Here is a 17,764-nt window from a genome sequence, read left to right on the forward strand (position 1 = left end):
TGTGGGGCTCGACCCCAGGACCCTGAGACCATGACCTGAGCTAAAGGCAAAGGCTTAACCAGTGAGCCATCCAGGCGCCCCAGTTGGTGCTGTTGCTTTAAGTAAGCTCTACGCCCAACTTGGGGCTCGAACTCATGACCCTAAGATCGAGAGTCACCTGTTCTACCAACTGAGCGGGCCAGGTGCCCCTGGAATAGCCCATTTAAGATGGGAAAGTGTTTACAATGTAGATGGAAATAAAACGGTATAAAATAATATGCATAGCATGATTCTCGTTACAAATATGGTTGGAAGAAAAGACATCAAAATATTACAAGTGGTTATCATTTTGTAATGGTATCATGAAATATTCTTACTCCTTTTTTGCTTTATAAATATTTCCCAAACTTTCTACAATGAATATATAGTTGGGAAAAAAAAAAACACACCAGTAATTTTTTTAAAAGTTCATGCTCTTTGGGGCACCTGGCTGGCTCCAACGGGAGATCATGGGACTCTTGATCTCAGGGCTGTGAGTTCAAGCCCCACGTTGGGTGCAGAGATGACTTAAATAAGCGAACCATCTTTAAAGAAAAGCTCCTGCTCCTGATCTGGTTATTTCTATTCTAAGGTGGTAAGTTAGAAATAGAAAGCTCTCGGACACAGATGGCCATTCCAGGCTTTAATAGTGAAACTGGGAAGCAGCTGCTTACCGTTGCATGGATGTTAACTGCATTAAATATATGGGCTCCATTAGAGACGTGAATGTTTTTGGAGAAATTTTAAAGACATGGAAAAATGTTTCTCATGGCTGAAGGAATACAGCAGAAACTAAGACCGCCCGGACAGGTGATCTGCGCAGCCGCTCAGCGCCCCCTGCGATTCAACAGCCCTCCTTCCTCCGTAGCGCCCCCGGAAGCAGCCTCAGACCTGCTGTGGTGAAAGACACCTTCCAGAAACTTCCACCCTGTGATAGACTGATCTGTAGGTAGGTATACATTTCTGAGTAGGCTCCACGCCCAGCGCGGGGCTCGAACTCACGGCCCCAGGATCAAGAGTCGCCTACTCCCCACACGGAGCCAGCCAGGTGCTCCTGGGCTGGTATTTTTTATGAAATGCCACAAAAACGAGTTACTGGAAAAATGACATGAAAAAGACCCATAACGTACAAACTCGATCTTCAGTTTTTAGCTTCAGGGTTGAATCACCGGTACGCTTGCCCCCCATTTCTGTGCACATCTGCGGGTGGCCGCGGGGCCGCAGCTCTGGGACAAGGGACATGTCATTCCTCTGGGTGTTCACACCACAGATCTGGAGGCCACGTGAGCGTGCTTCCCCTCCCCCGAGAGCGACAGAAGCTCACGGGAATCACAGTGCGGAAGCAGCTGCCCCCTCATCCCTGCTCCCCAAAGGGGACCCCTTCCACGGTTCTCGCATGTCCTTCCAAACATACGCCATGGACAGCTTTTCACACCAGCACCTCCCACCTGGCTCTCATTCCTGCAGCTGTGTGAGGGGCCGTCGTGGGGTCGCTCTACTGATATCACTGTGACCACACACGGTCCCGCGCTGGACACCTGGCTCCCTGCCCCCAGCCACACGTGCTGCTGGGAAGCCGTCCTCGCTGGTGTGTGCTCCTGCGGTTTGAAAACATAACAGCTTGCTTTCTTCTTTTTAAAAAAGGTTTTATTTATTGACTTATTTTAGAGAGAATGAGAGAGAGCAAGCGAGCAGGGGGAGGGGCAGAGGTAAAGGGAGAAGCGGACTCCGCATGGGGCTTGATCCCAGGACCCAGAGATCATGACCCGAGTCGAAGGGAGCCGCTTACCCGACTGTGCCCCCCAAGGCGCCCCAAAGTGACAGCTTTCTTGAAACTCACATCCATAAAACTCACCCTTTCAAGGTACAAAAGGGAGTGGTTTTACTCTGCTCAGTCGCGCAGTCCTCCCTACACTACAGAACATAGCCACGGCCCCAGCCGAAACCCACACCCCCGTGCTGTCACCCGGTGCTCCCCCTTCCCCAGACCCTGGCGACCACTGCTCTGCTTTCTGTTCCTGTGGATTTGCCCAGCCTGGACGTCCGTCCTATGGAATCACACCCACGTGCCGCTGTGTCTGACCAGCGCCTTTCGTGTTTTCGAGTTTCCTCCGCCTTGTGGCGCATGTGCTGCTCTGTCCCTTCCCGCGGCTGGGCAGGGCTCCGTCGGTGAGGCGCCGCCTGTTGTCCCATCCGTCGGCTGACGGCCATCTGCGTACAGACTTGTGTGCGGACAGGGGCTCCCAGTTTTCTTGCGTCATAGCTGGGAGGGGGAAGGGCTGGCTCGCAGGTTTGACATTTCGCAGAAATCCCAAGTTGTTTTCCAAAGCGGCCCCACCCTCTTCCAAGCACCTTAGCAGACAGGAGCTAGAACCCGTCCCCTCCTCACGGGCCCTCAGACCCTTGTCAATAGCGGCCTTACTTCAGCCACCCCCGGGACGTCCAGCGGTTAACGCATTAAAACCTAATTTGCATTTTGCTAATAACTAATGATGTTGAGCGTCTTTTCATGTGCTTATTAGCTATTTGTGTGTCTTTTTTTGAGAAATGGCCATTAAAGTTCTTTGCCCATTTAATTGAGTTGTCTTTTTGAGTTATAAGAGCCCTTTAGACATTCTAGAAGCAAGTCCCTTATAAGACGCATGATTTGGAACTATCTTTTCTCTTTCTGTGGGTTTTTGTTTTTTTCATTTTCTCGAAGGTGTCCTTTGAAGCACGGGTTGTTAACTTTGATGGAGCCCGCTTTATCTAGTTTTTGCTGCTTGTGCCTCTGGTGTCCTCAGAAATCATTGCCTGATTGAAGTCATGAAAATTTAGGTTTTCTAAGAGTTTTATAAGAATTTGACTCTTACAGTTTGGTCTATGACTTGTTTCAGTGTCTGTATACGGTGTGAGGTAGGGGTCCAGCTTCCCTCTGTGGATACTCAGCTGTCCCAACTCACACTCGGTAGAGAGACCACTCGTTCTTGGCAACCTGCACATATGTCCCTGGTGTCAGATTGTCCTCCCGAGAGCTTGGGCTTCCCCCGGGGGAGCTGAGCACCCATGTCTTGGACTGGCCGTCTGCAGTTAGGAAGGCCTTGACATTCATCAGGGTTGAGCAATGGGCTGAAGGAAGTGGAGATGTTTCTCTCGGAAAAGAGAAAGTTTCTGGAGGAATGTCAATGCAGACGGAGCAGGCCCAAGGTTAAAGGCCTGCTCTGCCCCTTACTGCCTGTTGCCGTGTTGGTGGGTCACCCAGACCTCAGGGCCTCAGTTCCAAAGGGAGCCGTGGCTTGCCTTCGTGGGGTTGCTGTGAAGAGTGAGTGCGTATGAACACCCCGGGCACGACAGGCCCTCAAGGACAGCAGCTGCTGTGACGGTCCAGTTCCCAGCGTGGGTGGCGGAGGCCAGGTGATCGCTGGGGGGCGTCTCAGAGGGACGGTGCTGGAGCCATTGGTGGAGGGTGAGACTTTCAGTGATGACTGCTCATGGGTGGAATCCGGACCCATGGTGTGTCCCTGTCACCCAGAACAAGGCAGTCCTTGAAGTCTCTGCCATGACATGTCACGGAAGGAGAGGACACGACGGTGAGACAGCTCTGAGCGGCAGGCAGGCCACAGCAGGCGAAGTTGGGGCTTCTAGGGGTTCGGAGGTCAGGGCAGGTGTCTCTGTACCATCCCTCCTCCCCAGACTCTGCCCGTCTCCTGAGAGCAGGGAGGCAGGGAGCGGGGCTTTGGTCACGCAGAGGGATTTGATCAGAGTGCGGAAGCTAGACGCTAAGTTGCTGTGGCGAGACGGGGAGGAGAACCTGCTGGACGTGTGTGCAGAGCGGGCGGGGTGGAACTCGGACCGCTTCTCCTCCTCTAGGCTTTAGCCGGCAGAGGGCGGCCACCGCGCTTCTGAGCCTGAGCCTGCCTGCCTTCCTCCTCTCTGTCCCCTGGGGGAGCGGCCGGAGGCGGAAAGGCCACAGCTCCGGAAGCTTTCCAGAGCGCAGGCTGGCGGAGTGGGCCCACGCGGGAGGGACCCCGCGCACTCAGGGGAGAGCTGTCCCAGGACTCGGGGGCCTGCTCCCCATGAGACGAATGAAGCCAAGCGCTAACAGCAGTGGTGGGATGACGGCTGCTTTTATTCAAGTGACATCGGGAGCAGAGGGACAGGAAGTCGGCGGGACGGGGGCAAGAATGCAGGTGGACTGAAACTGCCCAGAAGAGTCAGCTCTCAGGGGCCGGAGCCCCGAGGGGGGGAGACGCCCCTTGTGCCGTCGGAAGTGGATGGACGGAGTCTTCAACGTGCAGGGCGCCCTTCCTGCCTGACCCCAGGCACCCCAACCGACACGGCACGAGGCACTGACGGGACGGTTGGTGCGGATATGGGGAACAACTCCTCTGAGGTCAGAAAAGTGCCAGAATTAAAACTATGATTAACGCCACAAGGTGAGGCAGGTGTGGGCGGAGGTAGAAGAAATATTCGGGGCGCAGAGAACAGACCTTCCACAGAGGAATGAGAGCGGAGGTTGCCGGGGGGCCATCAGGCCACCACGGGTGTCCTGGGAGCGAGGGACAGGGGCAGGAGGGAGCGGGTGCCTGGTGGGCTGTGCAGGGAGAAGGGAGGCGGAGGGAACTGGGCCCACAGCAGTGTGTCATACTGGGGTGACCACAGTGAAGCAGCAGCAGACGAGGGACCAGAGGCCAGCCCAAGCAAAGGGCGGGTCCCAACTTCATGCCCTCCTGCGGGGAGACAAGGGGTCTGGGACTTACCAGCACACAGCCAGACTCTGGGGCAAGGCTCCAGTTAGCTGTTAGCAGGAGACGCTAGCTGTGGCCAGGTAGTCAAGCTCCTCCCAGTGGGGTGAGGGGTGGGACCCTGGAGCTCAGCCCATCCTGAGCCCTGGGGTCTGTAGGGAAGTGTGCAGTGAGTTGAGTGTCAAGACAAGCACTGAGCAGGGGAAGAGGCCTTGGTCACTGCCGCAGAAGTTTCTTGTTGAGAAGGAAGATGAGGAGGTTGACATTGACCTTGGCCTTGTTGAAGAGTTTCATAACAGCTACACCTTCATACTGGAGCTGCAGGAGGTCCTGGGGAGAGGGCATTGGGGGGCAGGGGTGAGGGCTCCTGGCAGTGGCTGTCTCTGGAAAGCTCTCAGCCTGGAGCCTCCCACGTCCATGCAGCGGCCCTGACCACCGAGATCCCACTTCACAGAGCAGGACACCAAGGGCAAGAGAGGACAGTGACTTAACGAAATGTGAACTCAAGCACAAAGTCTTGAAATCAGTTTTCTTGTTCAAAAGGCCAAAGAGTGGGGCGCCTGGGTGGTTCAGTCCTTAAGCATCTGCCTTTAGCTCAGGTCATGATCCTAGGGTCCTAGGATCGAGCCCCACATCGGGCTCCTTGCTCGGTGGGGAGTCTGCTTCTCCTCGGCCTGCTGCTCCCCCTGCTTGTGCTCTCTCTCTCTGTCTCAAATAAATAAAAATCTTAAAAAAAAAAAACACTGCTTCCCTGAGTGCTGGCCTGTGACAGCTTCCTCCACATCAGCCTCTGAGCCTGTAGAGTCGGGATAAGGTCCTGGGGCCGGGCACGGGGTGCAGGGGGCAGGGACACGGGCCGGGGTTTTGGGTACCCGTCCCGCTCTGACCTCACCAGCCTGTGGCCGGTCTGCTGCTTGGCAGTGGGCTCTGTGTCAGAGCCTGGGGGCAGAGGGGCTTGGGCTGCGAGCCCCTCAGCCTTCCGCTCAGGAACAGAGGGTACCGACTGGCTGCGGAGTGGAGCTGGTGTCCTCTGAGGCCTAGGGAAGGGCTGTGGGCCAACCCCGAAGCCCAGCAGGCGGCCCTCACCTGGTAGTGAAGCTGAAACCGCTCCATGTCCACGCCCAGGAACTTGGTGTTCACTTCGAACTTGCCCGCCTCGTCTCCAGGGGTGATGTCAAAGATCACGTTTCGGAAGCTGTCGGGGACAGGATTTGACACGGGGACTCGGTGCCTCTTTCCAGGACCCCAACCCCGGTCTTCCTCCCACCAAGGCGCGGCCAGACAGCACTGTGTGCCCCTGAGCCCAGACCTCCCCGCGGTGCTCCCGCTGTCTTTCCTGCTCACCACGCCACGGACCTGCCGTCAGCCTGGCCCTGTCAGATGCCCCTCCGGGAAGCGCCCCCAGCGCCCCGGGCCGCGGGTGTCTCAGACTGTGCTGGGCCACATCCGCTGGCCTTAGTTTTCCGCCTGGAGGTGTCGGGTCTCCCCACTGCCCCCAGAGCCCCTCCTCCCTCCCCGCGCTGGAGCACAGCTGGGGTCGGACACATACTGAGAGGTGGGAAGATCCTCAATTTCCACCAGGACACCCTTCTCCAGCAGCTGGGCGGCCGTGTAGCGGAGGGCCGGCCGCTTCTTCCCTTTCCCAGAGCTCCTGATTCAAAAAGGCCACAGAGAATTCGTCTACGCACCAGAGACACTCGTCCTCTGGGTCTGCGGGAAGGACAGCAGGGCCCGGGGACCCTCCCTGGTGGAGGACAAGGGCCTGCACTTAAGCCCAAGCCCACACGAGACAGGGACCCTGCTGTCCTGGGAAGGTGGTTCTTTCAAAGCTGGTGGAAGGGGAGCACCTGGGGGGCTCAGTCGGTGAAAAGTCTGCCTTCGGCTCAAGTCATAATCCCAGGGTCCTGGGATCGAGTCCCACATTGGGCTCCCTCTCCCTCCCGCTAATGCTCGTTCTCTCTCAGATAAATAAATAATTTTTAAAATATTAAAAAAGAAAAAAAAGATTCAGAGCTGGTGGAATGGGGCAAAGGTCACATAGGGGTGAGAGGTCACAGGTGGGCTTCGGCCCGCGGGTGGTGCCTACGTGCAGCGGGGGGCCAGCTGGTCCAGGCAGGCCCGGATGTACTGGCTGTAGTAGTCGCCTTGCTCCTCGTAGAAGGTGGTCTTGGCGTCCAGGCCCTGGAGCGTGGCCTGCAGCTTCCCCAGCTCTGCCTTCCGCCGCTGCCGGTGCCGGCGCTGGTTGCGGATGTCCTGGGGTTGGGGGACAGAAGAGCTCAGGTCCTGAGTGAGCCCAGGGCACTCCCGGAGAGCATCTTCAGGAGAAGCATGGAGAGGCCGATTTTACAGCTGCTTCTCCCAGGAGGAGGGCCAGCTCAAGGACTCCAGCCCAAACCCTCAAGGGACCCGCGCGGAGGAGTAACTGTTCCAAGGCTCCGTTTTGTCGTGAAAGAGAGCTGCAGGAATGGTCCTCTCCCTGAGACCTTCCCGTCAGAAAGGACCCTGCAGGGATGTGTTGGCCTCCCCGGGCTGGTGACAGTTTGGGGCGGCACTTGCTGGGCAGAGGCCGGCCTTCTGGGCACCTGAGCACCCACCCGGCCCCGCCCACTCCATGCCCCGCCCAGAGCCCCAACCTTGCCTGCCCCTGCTCCCACCCACCCCAGCCGGACCCCAGTCCTGGGCCACTACCTTGGCCAGTCCGTCCACCAGACCCTGGTAGCCGTCGCGGGCACTGACCAGCCCCAGGCTCTCCAGCCGGCGCAGGTTCCGCAGGACGCGCCGCCGCTTGTCGGCCAGCGGCAGGAGGGCGTGCGCGCTCAGCGAGCGGTGCCGTCGCAGGGGCTCCGGGGTCTGGCTCTCGCACGCCTGCCGCTCGCATGTCAGCTGCTTGTGGGCCGCTTCCTGGGAGGACAGAGGAGCTGGAGGGACCTAGGAGGTTCCACCATTCTGGCCCCCCGCCCTGGCCAACCCCAGCTTCGGGGAGTGGGGGTAGGTGGAGCGGGTGGCTGGGGACTGAACAGCCACGGGTGGCATCACAGACACAAACGGGCCTGTGGTCATTGTGGGGGACCCGCATGGACGCCACAGCAGGAACTGTTGTGGACACACGCTGGCGGCCACCTCCCAGTACTGCGATGGCTCCCCAGTGTTCGCGGGTGCTTCTGTCCTCTGTCCCGTGTTTTGGAACAAGCCTCTACCTGCCCGCAGGCCTCAACTTTTCCCTGGGAAGCCCTGGCTTAGTCCTTCCTGCTGCTGGACCAACCGGACCTCCACATGCTCACACCCCCCTCCAGGCCATCCCTGGTGTCTGCTTGGGGCGGGTCCTGGGGAGGAATGGACAGGGCTAGAGGCCGGGCAACACCCATCACGTGAGCAGCCAGGCCACGCACCTGCTCTGCGGTCGCAGGGAGGGACAGCATCTCCTCCAGGGAGTCCCCAGGCTGGAACTGCATGATGTCCGCCAGCATCTGCTTGGTGCTGCAGGAGGCGAGGGGGAAGAGGGGAGGGACAGGGTCAGGTTCGGACCTGTTCGGGGACCAGTTCGGGGCTGGCCGGGAGCTGAGAGGGAGGGGACCCTGCCCTGTGTTGTGGCTGCCAGGGACACTTGAGAGGTCCGGAGGGCGAACGAGGAAGGAGACGCCAAGGGGGGCTGAGGCGCTCCGTGAGCACGCACGGAGCTGCCTCACCCCTGCACTCTGCGGATGGGCCCCCTCCCTCCCACAGATGGTCTTCCTGAGTCCCGAGGCTGAAGGACATGCTTTGTCCTCTGGGAGCCCCTCCCCAGCTCCAATGTCCCTCCTGCTGACGGCCGCCTCCCTCCTGGCGGCTCTGGCCGTGCTCTCGCCTGGCCCCACCCTGCTAGGCCTTCGCCCACTGCCCGCCTCACTGGTTTACTGGGCAGTCGGGTGAGGGGAGGGGCCGCCCGCCTGGCACAGGACGCAGTTGGCACCTCAGCTCCTCTTCCGCCCGGACGGCCAGCTAGCCCTACCGGGCCCCCCCGCCCCACTCACAGCCCCGGGGATGGGAAGTTCCAGGTCGCTCTCCTGACCCTCACTTCCGGCAGGCCACCTGTCCCGCGTGTAAAGACGGGAAACCATCTCCAACCTCACGGTCGCCCCTCAGATCAGCAGTTCACACGTGAAGAGTGACAACACGTCAGCGTCACGTGCTACCCACACCCCAAGTGTCCCCCGGCCTCCCGCCAAACCCAGAGAAGCGTGACGCGGAGGCCTGGGGAGGGCAGCGTCAGGCAGGTCTCAGTGAGAGCTGCCCCAGGACAAGAGCCCGTGGAAGACCGCGGAGGGCCCAAGGCAGCAGCCGGCGCTCCCTCACCTCAGAAGCAGGCTCTGGACGCTGGCGTCACCGGCGTCCGTCTCCGCCCCTTCAAACTTGTTGGCAAGTGCCAGGGACACCTCCAGCTTGGCTGGGTCCTCATTCCCAGCGGCGGCCACGCCCTCCCCTGTGGTGGGGGCAGGGATGAGACCCACAGCCAGGCCTGCCACCTCCCCCAGGCACCCCTGCACCAGGAGAGTCGTGTCCACACTGCCGATAGCAGCACCCACGGGAGGGCTGCCAGCCAGAGCTCAGCCTCGGACCAACACCTGAGCCCGGGACCTTGCGCTCCCTACTCTCAATCTGTCACCACCCGAACCCTGACCTGGAACTTCTCTCTCATTCCGTATCTCCTGTAGGAGAAACCCTTAGAGACTCCAAACACACCCACAGCCATCCCCATCTGTCTCACGCAATTTAATAAGCCATTTACACGATGGCACTGGGTCTCCCACCGTCTGTCCCCTTTCTTCCTATTAGCCCGTGTCCCCATGTCCATCTAAAGAAGGGAGGGGGTGGGGGGGCATGTGCAGACTGGCTTCCCAGCACACGGCCCCGACGTAACCAGAACTCCAGACAGGCGCACTCACTGGCCTGTGTCCTCCCTCCAGGCCCCCAGCTGGCACCCAGCTCCCTGGCCCAGCGCGGCACGCACCAATGAGGTCGGAGACAGTGGGCAGCTCCCCGAGGTCCTCCAGGAGCTCATGCAAGGGGTCGCAGTGCTCGGGGGCGACCCAGTCCTGGTGCTCTAGCAGCAGCTGCGGGTCGGGGCACGCCAAAAGATACAGGCTGAGCCGGGCCTTCCTCGAGGGCCAGCCCACCCTCCAGCGACCCCCGGCCGCGGCCTCACCCTGTGCATGTTGAGCAGCTCCCCAACGGTGATGTACACCACGGGCTTGGCCACGGCCACCATGTCTGAGTACTCGTCCATCGCAAAGCGCTCCTCTGGCTCTGGGACCTGGCAGGCTCGGCACACGAACCTCCTATCTCCAGAAGAAGGGTGTGGGAGGGGTGAGGTGGGGCGAGCAGCACCCCCTCGTGCCCTGTCTGTTCCCCCTGCAGTGCCTGACAGGCCCCCTACCCTGCCCCTCCAGCCCCCCGGGCAGACCCCCCAACAATCCACCCTCCGGCTTGCTAACTGCACGCCACCCTCCGCGCAGCGCCTCCCCAAGGCCCTCAGAGAGGCAGGTGGGGCATGACAGAAGGCGAGAGGAGGAGGAGGGGACAGGAGGGACGGGGTGTCAGGACCCAGACCTGAACTTGATGTGGGTGTCCTCTAGGTAGTCATTCAAGGCCCGCAGATGGTGGCTCGCCCCAGAGAAGGCCTTGCCCGCGGCGGTGTGCTGCAGGACCTGAGCCACGGCCCCGAGCGTGTGGCGCTGGGAGGGGGCCAGGGCGCCGCCTGCTGCCACGGCCACGATGTCGAAGGCGTCGGGGGCCACAACAGCTGGGTTCAGGAAGCGGTAGTACAGGAGGTTCCCGACCACCTGAAGGCAGAGGAAACCATCCCAGGGATGCCCCAGGGTCTGCCTTGGCGCCCCCATCCTATTACCCAGCTCCTGGGGCTGGGGGGACCTCCCGGGCCAGCCCCGTCGTGTTGCACAAAACACCCGGTCGAGGTCAAAACATGAGCAGGAGCCTGACCAGAACGCAGACCTCCAGCCCGCCCTGCTCGCTCACAGCGCGGCTGCCCGCACACCAGCCAGCAGAGGGCCTGCGGGGGTGGGGGGGCGGCGTGCAGGAGGTCGTCCCGCTGGGACTTTCAGAGCACAGAGTTTTCTGTTCTTTCATCTCCGTCCTGGGGCTCACAGACCCCAGGAGGACAAAGGAGAGCGCTGGAGCCTCGTGGGGCAGATGGTACTTGCCTTGTAGACCTCGTCGTCCGAGGCGGCAGGAAACCTCTCTGTCAGAGTGGTCTGTAGGACCTTGGCCACATACCGCATCCCATACCTGGGGACAAAGTGGGCATGCGCTGTGTTCCCACCGTCCCCACCAGAGCCCGACACACAAGATTGCTGCCTCCTTACTTGCCCAGGCGTGGTGCACCGGCCCCCTGCTCTCCACGGCCAGTTCCCTGCCACCCTTCGGGTCAGTACCCAGCACCCACTAAGCTGGTGTGCAGGCTTCGGGCCGGCCCGAGGGCCCTGGCTGTGCCTCTCTCCAGTGTCCCCTGGAAACACCCCAGAGCCCGGGATTTGGCCTGCCATCCCCCACAGAGGCCCTTCAGCATGTCCCCTGGGCACCCTGTCCCAGGACAGCCTGGGAGGCTTGGAGGTGGCAGAACCCGTGGGAGGGGCCGAGCGGGGGCTGGAAGCAAGACCTGAGGGGAAGCAGAGATCAGAGGAGGGGCTCCGGTCCTGCCTCCACCAGACACCGTGAACCAGCAGCTCGTACAAGTCCCTTCCCTGCGGCTCTGCGCCCTCCCGGCCCCCCGCTCTGGAAAACGGACGCGAGCATTCCTGCCCTCTCTCTAGCTCAGGGTTTTTGAGAGACTCTAATGCGATGACGTCTGTGGAAGGAGTGTGTGATGGGATGGTGACACCCAGACATGCTAGACTTGGTTGTCACGATTCCTGTCACGGACAGGCCACCTATAGACACAATCCCCTTCCTTCTCCCATCCCAGGGCTCAGGACACAGGCATGGGGCTCCCAGGGGCCTGGCGGGGCTGAGGCACGTACGGAATGTGCTCCACAGATGACGTGATGGCTGCCAGGAACCTGTCGGTCAGGGCGAGGAGGCTGCGGAGGGAGAGGTCTAGCCGCCGCTGGACCTCGGGGTGGCTCAAGGCTTGCTCTGGGGTGACATCGTAGGGGAGGTGGCTGTGGGCAGAGAGCCAAGGTGTCAGCCAGAGCCCCTCCAGCAGCCTCTCCTCCCGAAGCCCGCCCCCTCCAGCTCTTCACCTAACAACAGGACCCCCCCACATGCACACACACGTGCACGTGTACACACACAGAAACGTGCGCGCACACACACACACACACGCACGCACGCACACACTAGGGCAGCCCAGGCCAGAATAAGAGAAAGGTGTTGGAGGGAACGGAGCAACCTGGGAGGAAGGTAAAGAAGGAAGAGGGGCCGGTGGGGGCGGGTGAGCGTAGGACAGATGGACACGCCATGGCGTGTGGAGGCCCCCTTGGGGGAGGTGGCGGCCACAGCAGGCCTGCATCTTGTCTTCCGCGGCTGGGACAACGGGAAGATGACCCACGAGCCCATGCACCACGGGACAAGCCACCGGCCCGGGCTGCTCCTTGGCGGCCCCACTCTCTGGGGACCGGGCACCTGAGCACCGGCCTTGTGTCCAGGGCCAACCCAGCTCTCGCTGCCTTAGGGGTCTATTCATCGGGAACATGACTATCCAGCCATGCCCCATCAATAAGGAGTCCAGGCCCGACTCCTGGCCCGTCAGACGCATCGTCTGCGAGGACATGGCAATGGGCACACTCGCACACTCCTGTGTTCATCCTGGGTCCCGCGTACCAGGTCCGTGTTAATTCCCGGGGGTGGGGGGACTGCTTATCTCACTCGACGGGGCCGTGGGCCCAGGGGGCTCCCCCTCGGCTGTGGCTCACCTGCGCTGTCCAGTCTGGGCCTCGCTTTGGTTGACCCAAGTCTTGTAGAGGTGAACAGGGTCTGTGTGGACGCTCAGCGTCTTGTCCCCCAGCACGTCCTGGATGACCCGGCCCAGGATCTCCCGCAGGGCACTCTGGCCGCGCCCATTCCGGTAGAACCTCACCACCAGCCTCACCACCGTGGGGTCGCCGGTCACCATGTCCTGGGGCCGCTCTACCTTTGACCTGCGGTCCAAGAGGTCACGGAAGCTGGACCCTGCCTCCACGTAGGACCAACAGCTGCGTTTCCTCTCTAGGAAGCCTACTGAGGGGTGTGTGCCCCAAAGGCAGGTCCCCGCAGCTGGGGCTCAGCCCGAAGGCTGACCCTCCACCCGCGCTCCCTCCTCCACACGGTCCTGGGAGACGGCCTCCAGGCACTCCTAGGAGGCTGAGAAGAGAGTCTCCCGATTCTGTTCCTACCCTCCAGCCTCTGTGGGTCCTCAGCGGGCGGAGGGGCCCGCAGCCCAGAGCGGCGTCTCAGCCCTTCCCCTCACCGTCCTCCGCACGCGGGACCCTACCTGATCTCCTCCTGCAGCGCCGTCTTGAACAGCTGCAGCAGCAGGTAGGCCTCGCGGCGGCTGGAGGCGTAGTTGTAGAGGCTGAAGACCATGGACTCCATGAACTTGGCGGTTTTGCTCTGCGGCATGTGGAAGATGAGCCTGGCCAGGTAGATGGGCTGAGTCTGCGAGCAAGAGGGCGGCGGGCAGCTGACCAGGCCCCCGGAGGACTAGCGAGGGCAGCGGGCGGCTAACGAGGCCCCCGGAGGACCCGCGAGGGCGGCAGGCGGCTGACCAGGCCCCCAGAGGACCAGTGAGGGCGGCGGGCGGCTGACCAGGCCCCCGGAGGACCAGCGAGGGCGGCGGGCGGCTGACCAGGCCCCCGGAGGACCCGCGAGGGCGGCGGGCGGCTGACCAGGCCCCCGGAGGACCAGAGAGGGCGGCGGGCGGCTGACCAGGCCCCCGGAGGACCAGCGAGGGCGGCGGGCGGCTGACCAGGCCCCCAGAGGACTAGCGAGAGAATCAGGCAAGGCTCTCTGCCGGGAGCTCCCTCGGGGGACGGGCGGGAGGCGGCGGTCCCCGTCTCTGGGGCCACGGCACTAGGGCTGGGAAGAGGACCGCGCACAGGAAGGCCTCGAGGCCCCAGGCCCTCGGGGCCACTGCGCACCTGCAGCAGGTAGAGGAGGTGCTGGTAAGCTTCCAGCTTCTGCCTCTTCTCTTTGCTCAGTGACTTCAGCCCCCGTGGCCTGTCCAGCGCCATCAGGCCCGCCAGCTGCTCCTTGTTCTTCTTGGTCAGATTCTTGCAGTGGGAGACCAGCTCCTGCGGGCGCGGCGCGGCCGCACAGGGCAGAGCAGACGGTCAGCAGCGGCCCCTCGAAGAGCCGGGCCTTTCTGCTGCTGGAGCCATTCATGGCAGGAGCGAGACAGAAACGGTGCTGGGGTGCGGAGGGCCCCGGGCCCCGGCCACCCCGTCACCTCAGCTGGCTCCTCCAGTCTCACAGGGGTCCCTGCAGAGATTGGGGCTGCCAGGCCCCCACGTCACGTCTGTGGGTTTCCGCTACTCTGTCTCCTGAGCCGGAGCACGTGCTCCTCCTCGTCACCGCATGTCTGCAGGCTCGTGTGTCGCTCCACGCTGCCCGGGCAAGGTGCACGGCACTCTCCCCGCTCCCCAAGGAGGAGGCAGACTTGGAGAGGATGCAGGCAGCCCGCACCCATCACAAGGAAGCAGCAGGAAGAGCTGAAAGCGCTCTCCTTTCACACCAGGGCTCTGTCTGCTCGGTCTCCTGCCCCGACCCACCCCAGAAAGGCAGGGCACACAGGACACGCCGGCGGCAGTGGGCCGGCCCCTCACCTGCAGGGTGACCCGGTTCTTCACCAGCAGGCCGATCTTGATGTCCATGAGGTTGAGGTCCTGCTGGAGCTGCTGATTGGACCGGATCTTCCGAACCACTTCCTCCTGGAGCTTCAGCAGCTCAGCCTCTGCCAGGAAGTCCTCCTGGCTTTGATTCAGGAGATGGGCAAATCTGCACACCACGCGGAGAGGTGGATGGGCTGCGTGCACTGGCAGGAAGGGAAGAGGCATCAGGACCAGCCGTGCCCTCCCAGAGATGTCCTCGCCAGCCCCCCGCCTATTACCAGCCCTTGGTCCCCATCCTGTTTGAGGCCAACAGGCCCCCAACGCCCAGCCCTTTTCTAACCGGTTCTGCTTGTGGCCGGGGGTAGAGGGCTGCCTCAAACTGGTCCTGTCCCCAGGCTCCCTGGGTGATAGCCAGGTACGATGGAACAGGAGTCTGGGGCCCACGCCAAGGACTTCCTGCCCCCAGGTTGGAGGCCTAGCCCCCTCGGATGAGCTCCTAGTCCCATTTGCTCCTCAGATTGGCCAAGCATCCACAGTCAGGGAGGGACCGGCGGCACCCTGCAGGCACGACAGACTCGGGCAGTAAAGGATATGTGGCCAGTGTCGTGCATTCTACCTGAAGGCCAGAAGTGTCGCCTCAGGCCTGGAAGGGAAAGGGCCCACACCTCCCAGAACCCAAGGGCCAGAGGCTGAGTTAGAAGTGGACCCTGGGATCACCTCACAAAGAGGAGGACCTCCATGGTTGGGCTTCTGTGCTTTAAGAACAGGAGCCAAGAGCAGCCCAGAAGCATCTGTGAGAGGGTTGAGATGCGCACCCCTCTCAGGGGACCAAGGGGGCAGGACAAGGTCCCAGCACGGCACAAGGCTGTATGCATGCAGGGTCATGGAGGGCCGGGGCTGGGGGATCTCTGGGCCACACAAGAAGGCAAAGTGCACGGAGGCGGGAAGTCTAGCAGGAGACCTTTCCCTTGTTTGCTTTGGTGGCAACCACAGGAAGGCATCTGAAGCCTGGGACAGCAAGCACCTGCCAAGGGGAGACTTCTCCACGACCAGGCCATCTCCGGGGCGGGCGGGGGCTTTGGCGACAGGCCCTGTTCGAGGATTCCTGCACAGACTTCTCGTAACTTCTCTTTCCCTGCTATGCGACCCTGGGAGGGATATCTAGACCTGCCCGGCTCTGGGGGAATTCCTGTCTCTCCCTCCAAACTGGGGGATTCCCAAAGGCAGAGCCCACGTCCTCACTCCCCACGCACCCTGGATCCGGAGAAATGCTCAAGGTTGGGGCATCAGCTGTCGGTGAGGAGGGGGCTGAGGAAGGACAGACTTCTCCAAAGCCCAGTGTGTAAGCCGTGGGGAGGCGTGACCTCTGCCCTGCTGACTACTGGAAGCCGGGCGCTCGCAGACAGAGGGAGCATGGGCAGATCAGCGATCAGAGGGAACCAGGTCACGTACCTAACGTCCTGTAGTCATCGCGGGCCTTCCGCGCGCGGAAAAACGCCTGGATCTTCACGATGGACTCAACCTACCGTGAGCGCAGGTGGAGAAAGGCTTGCCGGCTGCCCTCGCCCAGGTCCCCTGGCTGAAGGCTGGGCATGGGGATGGGCAGCAGAGAACACTCACGTTCTTCTGGAAGAATCCCAGACGCCTCTGGTATCGCCTCCGAGCTGCCCATGCCCGGGCCCAGGCCTGGATCTGAGGACACATGCCACCTCAGAACCACAGGCTCAGGGCCGGCCCTCGGACCCAGACCAGGACCCAGGCCAGCCCCCGCCATCTCCAGAGGCCGCGAGGCGACCGCCGATCATCTGAGGGCCCTTCAGGACATGGGAACCCCTGCCCAGCCCAGCAGCGGCTACCTTGATGACAGCATCCGAGTGGGCTCTGAAATACCGCAGCCGCTCCAGGTACGCCCTCCGCTGCCTGCACCCCCGCCAGTGAGCCTGTGTCAGGGCAGGAGAGGGGGCGCCCCGGCTGGTCCCTGCGGCCACAGGCCGTCCCAGGGAGCGGGGGCTGGGGGAGGCGGAGGGGAACCAGCCCTGTTCTGAGAACAGCTACCTTCACGGGACGACCAGACATCTGCGCCAACCCAGCTCACGCTCTGCCACCCCCCCGGGTCCCAGCACACACGTGTGCACGTGCAAACACACACACATGTGCACGCACAAACACAGACACACACGATCGACCCCACGCACTGTCACAGAAACCCAACTGGAAGACAAAAGAGGTGAACAAAGTCTATGGCACCTTCACTAGAGCACGCACCGTGTCCCCCAGAGGCACTCACGCGCGGGCTGGGGGGACACATGGAGCAGGGACAGAGACGTGCGCAGGTGCAGAGTGAGGCACCCCACCTCTGCCGATGCCATGTGGGCCACACATGACCCTTGTTCACTCCGTGCACCACGCCAGCACCCCACTCCGCCTCCGCCAGCCTGCCCGCCCAGTTACTCGCTGTCCAGCGGCGAACTGGCCCTGGCGGGTCTGCCGGGAGGGGCTGGGATGACCAGCTCCTCTGGGAACCATACGCTCTCCAGTCCCTAAAGCACAAACCTGGCGGCTCCCTTCCCGCTTCGGGCCACTCCCTTTCCCCCCGCAGCTTGTGTGAGGCCTGCCTGAGCCTCCCGAAGCCCTTGACCACCAGACCCACGTGACTCTTGGCCGGTTCCTTCCTTCCTCAGTGACTCCAGCCACTTCAAACATCACACTTTCTTCTGGACGTGCACGGGACACTCTGCCCTGAACCCCTGTTTAGGCCCCTGACCCCTGCGTCCTGACATCCTTCCTGTCTGTCAGGGCCCACGGGAAAACTTCTCCGGGGCGCTCAGGCCCCAGACGATCCTCCCGCACAGACACAGCCGTGGGCTGGTGTGTTTGAGTGTCCCCTTCCGTCCAGCTGTCCTCCCCTCCCTTCCTACATACAGCTCGGCTGGCCGCAGTCCACCCCCATGGCTGACCCCATCGCTCTGCTGGGACAGGATGCAAAACGGCCGGTGCGGCCCGAGAGGGTGGCTGTCCAGCCTGGAGCTTGGAGGCCAGGAAGCTCCCCCTACCCCCGCCCAAGCCTTTGCTCAGCACCGGTTCTTCTCCCTCTCCAGGTCCAGCTGTCCCTCTAAGGGGACCCCTCTCGGCTCTTCCCCCTTAGACAAGAGGCCTCCCAGTCTGGACCGGTCAGAAGTCAGGACCTGACCTGTGGGCTCGGCCAGGCTCGGAGCTTCCGGG

The 17,764-nt window shown here is 61.9% G+C and overlaps 1 protein-coding gene across 1 annotated transcript in view; it reads right to left on the reverse strand.

The window, feature by feature from the left end:
* Positions 1 to 4,104: 4,104 nt before the first annotated feature.
* Positions 4,105 to 17,764, reverse strand: part of LOC111138995 (IQ motif containing GTPase activating protein 3) — a 34,376-nt gene continuing 20,716 nt past the window's right edge. Inside the window, exons 20-38 of the mRNA XM_022491067.1 lie at positions 16,399 to 16,482; positions 16,157 to 16,234; positions 15,995 to 16,058; positions 14,537 to 14,745; positions 13,853 to 14,005; positions 13,207 to 13,370; positions 12,650 to 12,874; positions 11,756 to 11,896; positions 10,940 to 11,024; positions 10,329 to 10,561; positions 9,925 to 10,057; positions 9,730 to 9,832; positions 9,075 to 9,201; positions 8,132 to 8,219; positions 7,431 to 7,643; positions 6,829 to 6,995; positions 6,292 to 6,393; positions 5,829 to 5,937; positions 4,105 to 5,072 (exon numbers count right to left, since the gene is read on the reverse strand). Coding sequence (XP_022346775.1) covers positions 4,959 to 5,072; positions 5,829 to 5,937; positions 6,292 to 6,393; positions 6,829 to 6,995; positions 7,431 to 7,643; positions 8,132 to 8,219; positions 9,075 to 9,201; positions 9,730 to 9,832; positions 9,925 to 10,057; positions 10,329 to 10,561; positions 10,940 to 11,024; positions 11,756 to 11,896; positions 12,650 to 12,874; positions 13,207 to 13,370; positions 13,853 to 14,005; positions 14,537 to 14,745; positions 15,995 to 16,058; positions 16,157 to 16,234; positions 16,399 to 16,482 — 2,592 coding nt within the window. The 3' untranslated portion in view covers positions 4,105 to 4,958. The remainder of the gene's footprint in view (positions 5,073 to 5,828; positions 5,938 to 6,291; positions 6,394 to 6,828; positions 6,996 to 7,430; positions 7,644 to 8,131; positions 8,220 to 9,074; positions 9,202 to 9,729; positions 9,833 to 9,924; positions 10,058 to 10,328; positions 10,562 to 10,939; positions 11,025 to 11,755; positions 11,897 to 12,649; positions 12,875 to 13,206; positions 13,371 to 13,852; positions 14,006 to 14,536; positions 14,746 to 15,994; positions 16,059 to 16,156; positions 16,235 to 16,398; positions 16,483 to 17,764) is intronic.

Source organism: Enhydra lutris, unplaced genomic scaffold (genome assembly GCF_002288905.1).
Source record: "Enhydra lutris kenyoni isolate GAN:26980312 unplaced genomic scaffold, ASM228890v2 scaffoldscaffold94, whole genome shotgun sequence".
NCBI classification, from domain to species: Eukaryota; Metazoa; Chordata; class Mammalia; order Carnivora; family Mustelidae; genus Enhydra; species Enhydra lutris.